At 40.7% G+C, this 14361-nt stretch overlaps 1 protein-coding gene across 4 annotated transcripts in view; it reads right to left on the bottom strand.

The window, feature by feature from the left end:
- Positions 1-14361, bottom strand: part of SMG6 (SMG6 nonsense mediated mRNA decay factor) — a 208297-nt gene that overhangs the window by 177563 nt on the left and 16373 nt on the right. For all 4 annotated transcript variants that reach the window (XM_004433296.3, XM_087440643.1, XM_087440642.1 and 1 more), the window contains 2 exons: positions 13765-13875; positions 13191-13403 (listed from right to left, as the gene is read on the bottom strand). In XM_004433296.3, the coding sequence (XP_004433353.1) occupies positions 13191-13403; positions 13765-13875 (324 nt within the window). The remainder of the gene's footprint in view (positions 1-13190; positions 13404-13764; positions 13876-14361) is intronic.

Here is a 14361-nt window from a genome sequence, read left to right as displayed (position 1 = left end):
TCTTCTCATCACATGTTGCAAAATCTCAGTTCACAGAAGAACACTTTCAAACAGCTTCCAGAGTGGAAGAGTATAACATAAGGTACATACTGCAAACTACTTTACAAAAGTAAAGGGCTATACAAATGACATGAAGTTAATACAATCCCCACAGCAACCCTGAAAACCTACATGGTACCCACCTTACAGATATGGAATCTTAGTATATACTCACGAGGCCAAAAACTTAAGCTAACTTTCTCCGCTATGATGATATAATTACAGGGCAATGAAATAATCGAGTTGCCACAGGTAAAACATTTACCTACTAGCACAGAGACTCAATTCTTCTCTATCACTGTAGATTAAATCAATGCTCATGGTATCCAGAGAAAACCAGGCCAAAAGCTTTTTCGCGCTTCATAATGGCACTAGTTCTGGAATTGCCAACCTAAAGGTTCATGATACAACTCCAGGAATTGGAACTCACTCCAATACAAGGCATCCTGCCTGAGGAAGCAGGCCTTCTAAAACCATGCTCTGACCTACAGTTGTGTTCATGGGGTTGGGGGAGTGAGGGGAAGGTGAAGGCATTAGATGTGTACCACCCACACATCACAGCTTTCTCTTCAGCATAATGGTGGCAGCAGCAGCTCAGGTGCACAAATTATGCAAGGGGCATTGAAAAGCAAGACAAATGGCAGGTCTGAAGGAAATGCCACCTGCATAACACACTTTAAAAAAAAAAAAGCCTTCAAGCAAATATAAAAAGTTGAGCATGTGAAAGCTCTGTATTACAGGCCACCTGATCTAGCTTTCCCACAGTGAACCTGTGCTCCTTTGTTGGCCAATGTTTACTTTGCTGGATTCTTAATTAAATGCAAGAAAAAAATATATACTACTCAGCCTCATAGAGCCATGTATTCAGAGTCAGAAAGAAAATCACCATTCTCAACTTATAATAGAGCCTTGAAAGAAAAACAACCATGCAAACACAGACACAGAGATTCAGGCAGGGGCAGCATGCAAAATTTCAGACAGAAACTATGATTCCCAAACCCAGGGAAACAAGGGTCTCACTCTGCCAGAGAGTTCAGGTAACTACAAAAAAGCCTGAGGATAGGGAAAATTACTAGAGACAAGAAAAGTTTATTTCTAACCAATGGTTTGGTGGGTGGCATGCAGACTTTACTAGAAAATAGCATGAAGATTTTCAGTTCACATGCTTAGGTAGCTTAACTTCTCACTTTTCACCAAGCTTGGTTGCAACAGGATGTTGAGGAAAGAAGCTGTCCCAGAGCTCTGTATGTAGGCCTCAAGTCCCACAGGTACACATTTCATTAGGAAACAGAAGTGATACCTTCAGATTCGTTAGCTTCACTGCTGGACAGCAGACAAAGAGTAAGTCAACCCGGTAGCAGGACATTATGCTAACTAGTTTCTGGGTCAACACCAATGACAATGTCGCATGAATGCCAGCAAAACATCTAAGGCCCAATGATTAAGACACTTCCCTGTTCTCAAAGTCAGGCCTGTGTGGGGGACTTGCCAATCTCTTTTTGTTTGTTTGCTTTGTTTTTGTTTTTGTTTTTTGTGAGGAAGATTGTCACTGAGCTAACATCCGTGCCAATCTTCCTCTACTTTGTATGTGGGATGCTGCCACAGCATGGTTTGATGAGAGGTGTGCAGGTCTGCACTCGGGATCCAAACCTGCGAAACCCGGGTCGCCAAAGCAGAGTGCACATACTTAACCACGACACCACGGGGCCAGCCCCAGGACTTGCCAATCTTAAACAGAATCCTTGAGAAACAATTTAAATACCTCTTAAAAACCTGAATTGCAATAATCCACTTTGGTGGCACTTTTAAAGCACAATCACAAAATCAAATACCTATATAGGTGAGGTAGCTGATGCAAGTGAGCAATGTGTGAGTACAGGAGAGTTGCAGGGGCAAGTGGCAAACTAGAGAACACAAGCCCATTAAAAAGGGGTAGCTGCTACTTGGCTCTGGCAAACTGTTGCCAGATCTTGATTTTTTTGTGAATTAGCTGGCAACTGGCTCAAATTTTAAAATAAAATCAACAAAAATCCACTATCTGTACCACCTGAACTATCTGATTAGTCTTAGCATCACTAAAAGTGAAACAATCAGATGCCTCCTAATGCAGTGCAAAATGAGGCACACAGCTAATATTGTAATAACTCTGCACGGGGACAGATGGTTACCGGACTTGTTGTGGTCATCATTTTGTAATGTATATAGATGCCGAATCACTGTGTTGTACACCTGAAAGTAATATAATATGGTATGTCAACTATACTTCAAAAAAAAAAAAGAGGCATACAGCACCACCTACGAAGTACTCTTGCCAAAAAGGCTGAACCTGAATCTAATCAGGTTTCTAGAGCTAACTCTCATTTACAGGAATATGGGGGATGGAGGGACAGGTTAAACACCACCACAGGAAACAGACAAATCCAGAATGTGGGAATTCTACAGGACAAGTGACCTGCTTCTTTAACAAGCTAATGACACGAAGAAAAAAAAATTTTTTTTTTCCTGAGGAAGATCGGCCCTGAGCTAACATCTGCCAATCCTCCTCTTTTTGCTGAGGAAGACTGGCCCTGGGCTAACATCCATGCCCATCCTCCTCCACTCCACATGGGACGTCGCCACAGCATGGCTTGACAAGCGGTGCATCGGTGCGTGCCTGGGATCTGAACTGACGAACCCCGGGCCACCGCAGCAGAGCGCGAGCACTTAACCACTTGCGCAACCGGGCCAGCCCCACATGAAGAAAATTTTTAAAAGCGAAGGCAGGGCTATTTGTAATGTATTTTACATTTTTGATTAAAAGAGACTTAGGAGACAAAACAATCTTGATCTGAAGAACCCAACTGTAAGAAGTATTAGATAACCTGGAAAATTAAGCTATGGATCAGATACTGAATGATGCCAAGGATAGACATGGCAATGGCATTGTGGTATGTAAGAAGATGTCCATTATTTTTTAAAAGGTGTGTATGGAAGTGAAATATGTAGGAATGCAGTGATGTGATATCTAAGGTTTGCTTTAAAATACTTCAACAGGGCAGAGAGGAGAGAAAGCTGAAACAAATGTGGAAAAATCTTGATAAGTGTTGAATATGGGTGACAGGTATATGGGGGTTCATTATATTATTTTCTTTCATATGTGTTTGAAATTTTTCATTATTAAATAAAGCTCTTTAGGTCAAACAAAACAGGTCTGCATTTAGACAGTGGACTGTCTGTGAATTATCAAGCCTCATTGTTCACTTTGGTTAGAGACAGTTAAAAATAAACCCAATAAAGTAAAAGATCATTATAACAAAGATCTAAGTATGTAAATAATGACTACCACCACCACCATTTGAGAAGTTACAATATGCCACTCGTTCTTTACATGCATTATCTCATTTAGTCTATCATTATCACCATCTTACAGACGAGGAAACTGAAACTCAGCCAGGTTACGGAACATGACCCAAGTCTCACAGATGATAACTGTAAAACTAGGACTTGAACTTAGGACTTCCCAAAGCCCAAGCTGTTAACCTCTGCACTAAGATGCTGGACAAAATTAATGAAAGCTATCAAGGTGCCAGCCTCTAGAGAGATACAATGGACTTGCAAGCAATCACTCATGGAAGGATCTCCCAAGTTCAATAGTAATAGGAAAAAAAAAAAAAATGTGAATAACAGTGTATGATAAGCCACTAATAACCTAAGAAAAGGGAGACAATCATATACATATATACACACATCATGTATTACCTATTCAAAAATATTTCTCTGATTAAAATATTAAAAATGGCAATCACTCCTCCACTAGATCTTTCAATCTCTATTTCCATTGACCTAGAAACCAACCCAACATTACTGCCTAGAAACTTCGCCAACAAGAACTCAGGTTTCCGGGGCCGGCCCAGTGGCATAGCAGTTAAGTTCATGTGCTCCGCTTTGGCGGCCTGGGGTTCACAGGACCGAATCCCGGGCATGGACCTACACGCCACACATCAAGCCATCTGTGGCAGCATCCCATATACAAAATAGAGGAAGATGGGCACAGATGTTAGCTCAGGGCTAATCTTCCTCAAAAAAAAAAAAAAAAAAAAAAAGAACTCAGGTTTCCAAACAAAGTCACAAACCTTCTATGGCCAAGGAGGCTCAAATTAATCCCTCACGCCTCAATTTATCACTAGCTCACAATGCTTCCTTATGAAGTGGACCCTTTCAGACTTACTCTTTCAACACAATAATCAGTCCTATTAGATGTCTAACCTTTTTTGAACTTACTCTTCCTTATTCATGTGGCTTGAGAAGTTTCTCTTTAGGCACAAGAGAACATTATAGTGTCACTCTAATTGTGCTACTTTGATAAACAGCAAGATATGGGTAACTGTGTCGACCTAAGAAATTAGAATACCACTTTTCCAATCAGATTTTGGGTTAATAATCAGGCATGGATTTTTCTCTTCTGATTTCCCAGGATAATGGGCATTAGACATTTCCAATCTCAATGCTGTGCCCTACATAAACATGCAGGAAGAGCATACCCTAAGATATTAATAGTGGTTATCTCTAGATGGTAAAAACATATTGTTTATCTGCACTTCCAAATTTTTTACAATAAGCATGCACTGGCTTTGTAAATTTTTAAAAGCAATAAAAATATCAAGATGTAAACAAAAAAGCTTTGCTCTACTTAACCGAAGCCATCGGCAACTTCCTCAAATAACCAAAACACAGAGAGACACTAGTATCTTCTGCATGTTTGAGTTCAGATTGCCTAAAACACTGTCTAAAGGAGTAGCCGTTAAATTTTAATTAGCAAACTGCAGGGCAAAAAATTCAACTTTCACCCTACCAAATTTAATGAACGGAATACAACTGCGTTTGTTGAATTAACAATGCAGACATGACAAGTAAACAACAAGAAATTCCAGAAACAAATTATTATTTCCAGAATCCAGAAGTATATTATACTGACCACCACCCAGGCATACCACAGCACCAAATGAGATCCTACTCAGTCCCTCTCCCATTCCAACTTTCTCACATTATCCTCCAAATTACTACATATTTAGATAACCTGCAAACCCTCTGCTGTGTCACACCTCCTCTGTCTTTGCTCAAGCTGTTCCTTCCACTTGCAATACTCTCTTCTTGCTCTGCCTGGTTAACTTTTCCAAGAAACCTTCCAAATTCGCTCTCCTTTTCTTTACCACAACCCAAGCCTCCACCAGGATTGGACCAAGTGTCCTTCTCTGTGCTTCCATAGTACCCAACGCATATGTCTCTCATAACATTTACCACAATATGGTTGGTCCTCATTATTTGTGGATTTCATATTTGTGAACTCATTTACTCGCTAAAACTTATTAGTAGTACCAAAATCAATATTCATGGTGCTTCCGCAATCATTCGTGGACATACACAGAGTGGTAAAAAAATCTGAGTTACCCAATACACACACTCCCAGCTGAGGTCGAACAAGGTGACCCTCTGCCTTCTTGTTCAAGTTCTCATACTTTAAACAAAGTGTCCTTTTTGTGGTCTATTTAGTGCCATATTTTTCACATTTTTGTTGGTGATTTCACTGATTAAAATGGTCCCCAAGTGTAGTGCTGAAATGCTGTCTAGTGTTCCTAAGCATAAAAAGGCTGTGATGTGCCTTAAGGAGAAAATACGTGTGTTAGATAAGTTTTGTTTGGGCATGAGTTATAACGCTGTTGGCCATGAATTCAATGTTAACGAGTCAACAATATATATTAAATAAGTTGTCTTTAAACAGAAACATACATAAAACAAGGTTACGGATTGATCAACTCATGAAAATCTTGTAGTCAGAGCTCACAGGAACCTAACCCTGTATTTTCCTTAGGAACAATGGTTCAGTATTCGCTAATTCAGTGTCTATGGCAACTTTACAGAACATAACTACCACAAATAACAATAATCAACTGTATACTGAAACATTTTTTATGTAGCCATTCCTTCCACTGGACCAGAGGCTGGCAAACTAGGCCCACAGGCCAAATCTAGCCTGCCACTTGTCTTTGTAAACAAAGTTTTACCAGAACACAGCCATACTCATTCATTTACATACTGTCTATGGCTACTTTAGCGCCACAAGAGCAGAGCTGAGCAGTTGTAACACAGACCACATGGCCTGCAAAAACTAAAATATTTACTATCCAGCCTTTTACAGAAAAAGCTTGCTGACCCATGCACTAGACTCTAAGCTCTTTGAGGAAATAACAATATCATATTCATCTTCACAATCCTAGTGCAAAGCTGGCACAGTAGGACACGTAAACTAAACCTTAGTCTGGTCAAGCACTAGACCCAGAACACAGCCTTCTACTCCAAAAACTCATGGGTAACTGCATTAAATACCGGACCTGAACAAAGACACTATGCCCTGAAAAAAGACACTATGCAAAGAAATAAAATAAATAACAGAATGGGACAGAAGGAAGAGGAGCAAAAGGAAAAAGACCAAAGCAAATAATATCACTTGGGGGGTGAAATAAGATATAAGAGATTCAAATAAAGAAAAGCCACATAATGGGTATTGGGAGCTGCTGAGGTGCAGTTCAGTCTGAACCCCAAAACACATTCAGAGGGACCAAAGAGAAGGAAGGTTTGGCAAGAACTTCGCCAAATACACAATGACATTTCATTTGTCTAAAGACATATTTTCTACACACAGCATGAAGCATCTTGTAGGTACAACAGTCACGATCGATTGGGGAAAATGCTGGGAATGGCAAACCAAATCATACCAGAACACAAGAACTAAAATTTGAGATACAAACATCTATCAACAGCTCCTACTCTCATTTGCTCATTCTTCCCCAGCAGACACACACGTTACATTCTATTGAAGATACTGATAACAGAGCAATCAGGTCTGAGAAAATCCTCAGCAGTTGCATCAGAGACCCTTGCCTTTCAGTGTGAAAATTATTTCTGATGCTATAATTTAATATCCTTAATTAACCTATTGACTATCAGCAACAACTCATTTGCTAAGCAGCACCCTTTTCTGATTTCCAAAGGGAGGCAAGGCATAGCAAAAGGTACATCCACTAATAAAGAATGCTTAGAACCCAGGTTACATTGAATTTGAGTGGACTAGCTGGCAGGGTGGACTAGCTGGCAGGGAGAGTTTAAATGTGAGTCTCAATAGTTTAAGCGGATGCCACTTACAGTTGAGGTTGGCAGTCCCTCCCCAGGTTGCATGCTCAACCCAAACCACATCTCAAGGCTGAAAACCAACAACCCACAAGCTAACCTCCTGCAGCCACTCAGAGAGAGATCCAAAGCCCATGCTTGGCAGAGAGAGAACTAGTTGAGACTTTACTATCATTACTATTACTAACAACCACCTGAAGCCAAATTTTCTGTTTCTTATTCATAGATCTGAATTTCAGCAGTTTGTGCTAGAAACTCTCTAGGAGTTGCCAAAGAAACAATTCCTATTAAGGCTAATCACCCAAAAAGGACAATTATAATGAACAAGAAATGCACAGCAAATATTTAAATAAAACAGATGAGTTAAATAAATGACACACATCTTTATAATGAAATACCATGCAGCCATACTAATGAAAGATTCACAAACAAGCAGAAATAGAGTCAGTTCTGCTATAACACTTGTTTTGAAAATGTGAATTTGTTCCAGTGATCAATATACTAGGGAACAATTTGAGCATAGCAAAAATCTTGTGTTTGCTTATGTGTGATTTTGTTCACAAGAAACACCAGGTGAACACATAAAACTCCACCTAGCTAAACCGAGCTGCACAGGAATACACAAAACACACACACGCACACACCCCAAACATCTACCAGCTACCGCAGTTCACCAAGTGAACTCAAATGTTATGAGCCACACCTATCCACATCTGGTGTTACACCTGTCCATCCAATTTCAAATAACCCTCCTTCTACCACTTCACAATAACTCACAAGCTGTAATCCTTCTGAAGCCCACTTCTACAAGCAACCTTCATGTCTTTTTCAAGATAGTACTTATGTATTTCTTAACCAATGAACATATATAAAATTGTACAACTGTTTTACTCAGTTCATATCTTTTTTTTAATATGTCACTGAGGAAGTTTTTGAGTGTTGTGCCCCAACTCCATTTTCCCCATAAGCTCTGTGGTTTTTATTGTGCAATTTTGCATAGCACAGTGATTTTTACTAATGTTAACTGTTACATTATAAAGGAACTGACTGTATGTGCAATTGATGATTTAAAAAAGCAAACTGAAGATTAGCATATATAGAAAAATCCCATTTTTGTTAAAAAATACATTTCATGTGTCTACAGGTATGTGTGTATACGTACACACTTAGAAAAAAGTCTCAGGCCAGCCTGGTGGCTTAGCGGTTAAGTGCGCACGCTCTGCTACTGGTGGCCCGGGTTCATATCCCGGGCGTGCACCGATGCACCGCTTCTCCGGCCATGCTGAGGCCGCGTCCCACATAGGGCACCTAGAAGGATGTGCAACTATGACATACAACTATCTACTGGGGCTTTGGGGAAGAAAAAAAGGAGGAGGATTTGCAATAGATGTTAGCTCAGAGCTGGTCTTCCTAGGAAAAAGAGGAGGATTAGCACAGATGCTAGCTCAGGGCTGATCTCCCTCACAAAAAAAAAAAAAAAAAAAGAAAAAAGTCTGGAAGGACCTCCATCAAACAGTTAATAGTAAATACCAGTGACACTCACTTTAAACTTTATGTACATTTTTGTTTGACTTAGGAACAACGAATTGGTATTACTTCCGCAATTTTTTTTTTTTATAATTTTATTTATTTATTTTTTTCCCCCCAAAGCCCCAGTAGATAGTTGTATGTCATAGCTGCACATCCTTCTAGTTGCTGTATGTGGGACGCGGCCTCAGCATGGCCGGATAAGTGGTGTGTTGGTGCGCGCCCGGGATCCGAACCCGGGCCGCCAGCGGCGGAGCGCGCGCACTTAACCACTAAGCCACGGGGCCAGCCCAACTTCTGCAATTTTTAAAATTCCCTTTATAAAACAAATAAATTTGTTCCAATACCAGAAGTACTGAAAAGAGTGATCATTATTACATAATCTGATTATGTCATCCCCTGCTTAAAATCCTCAATACTTGATATCCAAACTTCTTGATATTTATGAAGGATCTGGCCCCTCCTATCTTCTCCAGCGTCATCCTTCACTGTTCCTCCCCTCATTTACATACTCAACTAAGATTTATTTAGAATGTTCTATATGAAGGTACTAGGGATAAAGCAGTGAACAACTAGATATGGACCCCACTCTCACAGAGCCTTGAATCTAGCAAGGGAGAGACCTTCACCACCTACAACAAAACTGCACCTAAAATTATTTAATTAGAAATGTGGTATTACAAAGGGGAAACAGCCAGGTTTGGGGGTCAGGAAAAGCTTCCCTGGAAAAGGGAACTGATATTTAGGCTGAGAATTTAAGGAAAAGTAAGAACGGGACTGATCAAGAGAGAAGAGTATTGCAGGGCAAAGAGAATATGCAACAGCCAAAGGGCCCGAAAAGAGCTTGCGCCTTTCAAGGAAGAAGCCAGGGCGGCTGAAGAACAACTACAAAAGGGGGAAGAGAGGCATAAGACAAGGTTAGAAGTAGCAGGGCCCAGGGGCCGGCCAGTCATGTAGCGGTTAAGTTTGTGCATTCCGCTTTGGCAGCCTGAGTTTCACCGGTTTGGATCCTGGGTGCGGACCTATTCACCGCGCATCAAGCCATGCTGAGGCAGTGTCCCATATAGAAGAGCTACAACTCTACAACTATGCTACACAACTATGTACTGGGGCTTTGGAGAGAAAAAGGAAAAAAGAGGAAGACTGGCAACAGAGCAAAAAGGAACAACTGAAGACTTTCAAGTAGAAAAGTGACATGATCAGAAATGTGTACCCGGAAGCTCATTTGGGTTACTGTCTAAAAAGAAAAGCCTAAGGAGGACCCGGAATAAATGTGGAAAGATGACTAAGAACTTCTTTCAATAGTCTGTGGATTACTGAAATGATGAGAGCTTGGACTAGGATAGTGGTAGTGGAAATAGAGAAAAGTGGATAGATTCAAATTATGCTTAGGAGGTAGATTCAACAGCACTTGGTGCTGACTGGATGTGGGGTACAGAAAAGGAAGGGGTAAAAGATGACAGTCTCTAGCAAGTGTACTTCTCACATCCTAGCCTCCAGCCATATTGAACTACTTGCAGTTCCCTAAGCCTTCACGCCTCTTTCAAGCTTTCACGCCTTGGAGTGCAAATGTCTTTACATCATCCTTCAGCTGCAACGTGCCTCCTGATCCCAGCCTTCCCTGACTATGACCAGATTAGGTGCTCTGTGTGCTCCCACAGCCTCTCATGCTTGCCTTTATCAGAGCACTTAGCACACTACATTATAATCATATATTTACGTTTCTGTCTTCCTGACGTGACTGAGTGCTTCCTGAGATTAAAGATCATTTTTGGTTGTTTTCATCTCTGTATCCCCAATGCCTAATCACTCAAATGTCTGTGAATAAATCCCCAGTTCTCATCAACTATGTGTTCCAAGAAACAGAAAAAGCAAGCTGAGTTCTTGGGCCTACTATAAGAAAGAAAAGAATATGGGAAGCTATCATGAGCCTGAGAAAGCAGGTAAAAAAGGCAATGCGGTTCCTGACTGGATAAATGAAGCCTATGAAACTACAGACTTCTTCCTCAAGTGTTGGTAGTCTACAATTAAAAGGCTAAACTCATAGACGTAAATTTAGAGAAAAAATTAAGGGAAGTAATTACCCAAGGATGATGTATAGGCTGAAAATATTATAAACAGCCTCACGAATAGTTTAGAAAACAAATTTCCACATTTTACTCTACATACATCTGTAATTACATGAATTTTTTACTAAAAGTATAGCACATATTATTTGTATAATTAAAAATAAAATAATAAATAAAATTTAATGGGTCAAATGACAGCTCACATGCTGAAAATGACTTCTCTGAGACACAGATAAGAATAAAAACATACTTATAAAACATATTACTTAAAAAAATAAATAAAACACCTAATGGGAAAGGGAGAGCTATAAAAGATTAGTTATAACCTTTATGAGGGATACTCTTCAACCTTGAGACCATGGTCAGAGAAAGCCATAAAATCCTTTCTCAAATTGTTGCTTTAATTTAAAGGTAGTTGCACTGTGCAGCTAATGCAATAGAACAATTTATCTCTTATTCAAATAGGCTTCCAATTTACTTCCAAATAGGCTGTAATATCCAAAGTAGAAGAGGGCAGCAGTGAGGGACTCTACCATGGCAACAACTCCTCTGAAGCACCTTGACAAGTTGGGGCCCCATGCACACCATGGCACATAAGACGTTGGTAGTTTTGTTTATAAGCAATGACTGCTTTCAAAGTCATCCAGAAAACAGCTAAAGACTAAGAAGAATATAGGAAGATAAATGGAAATTTTACATTAAACCCCAAAGCACAAGTCCTTCTATCCCACCACTTTTGACTCATTCTTAGCACACAATCATGCCTTCAACTTCAAAGAGAAAATAGAAAACATCAAAAAGGCCCTCCCTAGGGCTGGCCCCGGGGCTTAGCGGTTAAGTGCGCGCGCTCTGCTACTGGCGGCCCAGGTTCGGATCCCGGGCACGCACCGACGCACTGCTTCTCTGGCCACACTGAGGCCACGTCCCACATACAGCAACTAGAAGGATGTGCAACTATGACATACAACTATCTGCTGGGGCTTTGGGGAGAAAAAAGGAGGAGGATTGGCAATAGATGTTAGCTCAGAGCCGGTCTTCCTCAGCAAAAAGAGGAGGATTAGCATGGATGTTAGCTCAGGGCTGATCTTCCTCACAAAAAAAAAAAAAAAAAAGGCCCTCCCTCATTTTCCTCTAGAAAACCCCCAAACTTACCTGCATTCCCCAATTATCTGTTCCTCCTTTCCCTCAAGCATAAGAAGAGGGATCTCTCAACCTCTTTCAGGCTAACCCCTTCACTTGTGATCTGGATCCTACTCCCTTCCCATCCTCTGCAAGGACCTCTTCCTGCCATCTAACACCTTTCCTTCTTAGCTCTTCAACCTATTTATCATTCTATGTGTTTTCCTCAAGTGACTGAATCAACTCTCATAACTTCATTACCATCTATAAGAGGATGCCTTCAAATATCTTCATCTCTAGTTGAGACCACTCTCCTCAGCTTCAGATATCTGTTAGCCTCTAAATATCTCCACTTCACTGTCATACAGAAATTCCAAAATGTCCAAAACTAAACTCATCATTTTTCTCCTAAAACCAACTCCATTTTTATTCCCTAATTCAAGAAATGCACCATCATCCACCCAGTTTCCAAGCCAGAAACACCTAGGTAGGTGTCACTTTTGACTTCCTCTTCTCTCTCAGCTCTTCATATCTAATCAAGTCTGTTGGATTCTACACCTCATTAATATACCTCATATCTGTTCATTTCTCCCCACCTCCAAAGCCATTTCCTGGTTTGGGTCCTTTTCACATCTTACTTGGATTACTGTAGCACCCTCCTACTGTTCTTATTTCTAGTCTTACTCTTCTGCAAACTTTTCACAAAGGAGCCAGAGTTACATTTCTAAAACGTATATCTGACATGTTATTTCCCTATTTAAATAAAGCATTCAATTGCTCCCTACTACCTTCAGGATAAAGGTCAAATTACTTATTGCATGACCCTCTGAGATCAGGTTCTAGCTCATCCCACCACCCCACTCCACTACGAATTTACTCTCAAGGCACGATGAACCAGCCATTTGCAGTTTTCCAACTACTATGCTCTCTCTCCCTAGCTTCACAAAATTGCACACAGAATCCTAAAGCATCATATTGGTTACTCTGAAACCAAAGCAGCAAAAAATTCTTATCCTATACTAAGTAAATCTTCATTTAGAAAAATTACCTTTACTACATTCTACAGTGCCACATGGTGGTGAAAGGGGGAAGCGCATAAAGATAAAGGAAGTGTAGGTGGAGGAGATGGATGAGGACATCAGGGAGCCTGAAGTGATTTGTCTTCCTTGTGATTAGTGGAAAATGCCTGGGCAGTGCCTCATAGTTGCACGTACCAGGGCATCCATGCTTACTTAGCTAGTCTTGCTCATTACAGCACCCTCAGGAACTTACATCACTGGGGCTCAGGCTACCCAGCCCATTTTCCTGCTCAGAATCCTTCCCAGACTCAGTGCCCTGGGAGGACCGCGGATGGGATGGATGAATCCAGATCTCCAGTCGAGTAGTGTCATCTCCAACATGCCTGAAAGTAGACTTCTTTCCTTTCCGCCATTTGTCAGGGCTCAGTTCCAATTCCTCGTGTTGCTTCTTTTCCATCTGTTCTGCCTATACAACAAACACACACACAAGCTTAGACTCTCCTGGGATTCAGCTAAAAAAGAGAGGCATTCACCTCACCTGAGTTTGTTGCCCAAGGACTATAAAAAGTAAAGACTTCTCCATCATTCCAAAGTAGCAGAGTATCATCTGCTTTGTCTCATAAAGGTTACTAATTCTCTAAACTAGATGCTGTGGAACATGTACATCCAAGGGCCCTGGAGAGCTCTCCTAAAAATGAGTTTGGCTCTGCACAGGGACTGACTGACTCCCTATCAGCACTGCCTGATGCGGCCTCTTGAGGACACAGAGGCACTAAGAGAAATACATTCTTCTAGGAAGGAATGATTCCCCCTATATCCCCACTCACCTTTCGTTTGGTTTCTTCAAACAAGCTCATGAGACTCTCCTTGGCAGTCAGGATAGGGTTGCTGGCAGCTAAACTGCGCATATAGTAATACACAGCATCAAGCTTCCTCCTCTGCAGAAAGAGGCCAGAGACACTGAGTCAAACAATTCTCTTCCTGACTCCAGCCTGAGTCAGCTGACCCAGGAAACCCTACTATCTCTCCCAACCTGTGCCCCAAGCTGTGAGTAAGTCCAATAAGAAAATCAGAATGCTATACACGGGAGAAGCCATGGGAACTACATCAGAGATCTCTTCTTGCACAGTACTTATCTTACATGCAGAGGTACTCTAAGAGCCAAGTACTCATAAGGGGGAGAAGAGAATAAAGAGCCTCATAAAACATAAAAGCCAATTATGTTTTGCTTTTAGAGAAAGAAAATGTTAAACTCACTTATTAATTATTTATTATTTTTAAAAATTATAAGTAACAATGGCAACTCATTAAGCATAACATTGAGGCAAGTGATCAGCACTTCATAGATATTATCTCTAAACCTAAGGACACTGCCCCATAGGTATTCTTATTCCCATTTCAAAGATGAGGAAATGGGAGCTCAG

Source organism: Ceratotherium simum, chromosome 16 (genome assembly GCF_057802395.1).
Source record: "Ceratotherium simum simum isolate JZ-2026a chromosome 16, ASM5780239v1, whole genome shotgun sequence".
Taxonomy (NCBI): domain Eukaryota; kingdom Metazoa; phylum Chordata; class Mammalia; order Perissodactyla; family Rhinocerotidae; genus Ceratotherium; species Ceratotherium simum.
Note: the sequence above shows the minus strand (reverse complement) of the source record. Positions and strands in the feature narration are given on the sequence as shown.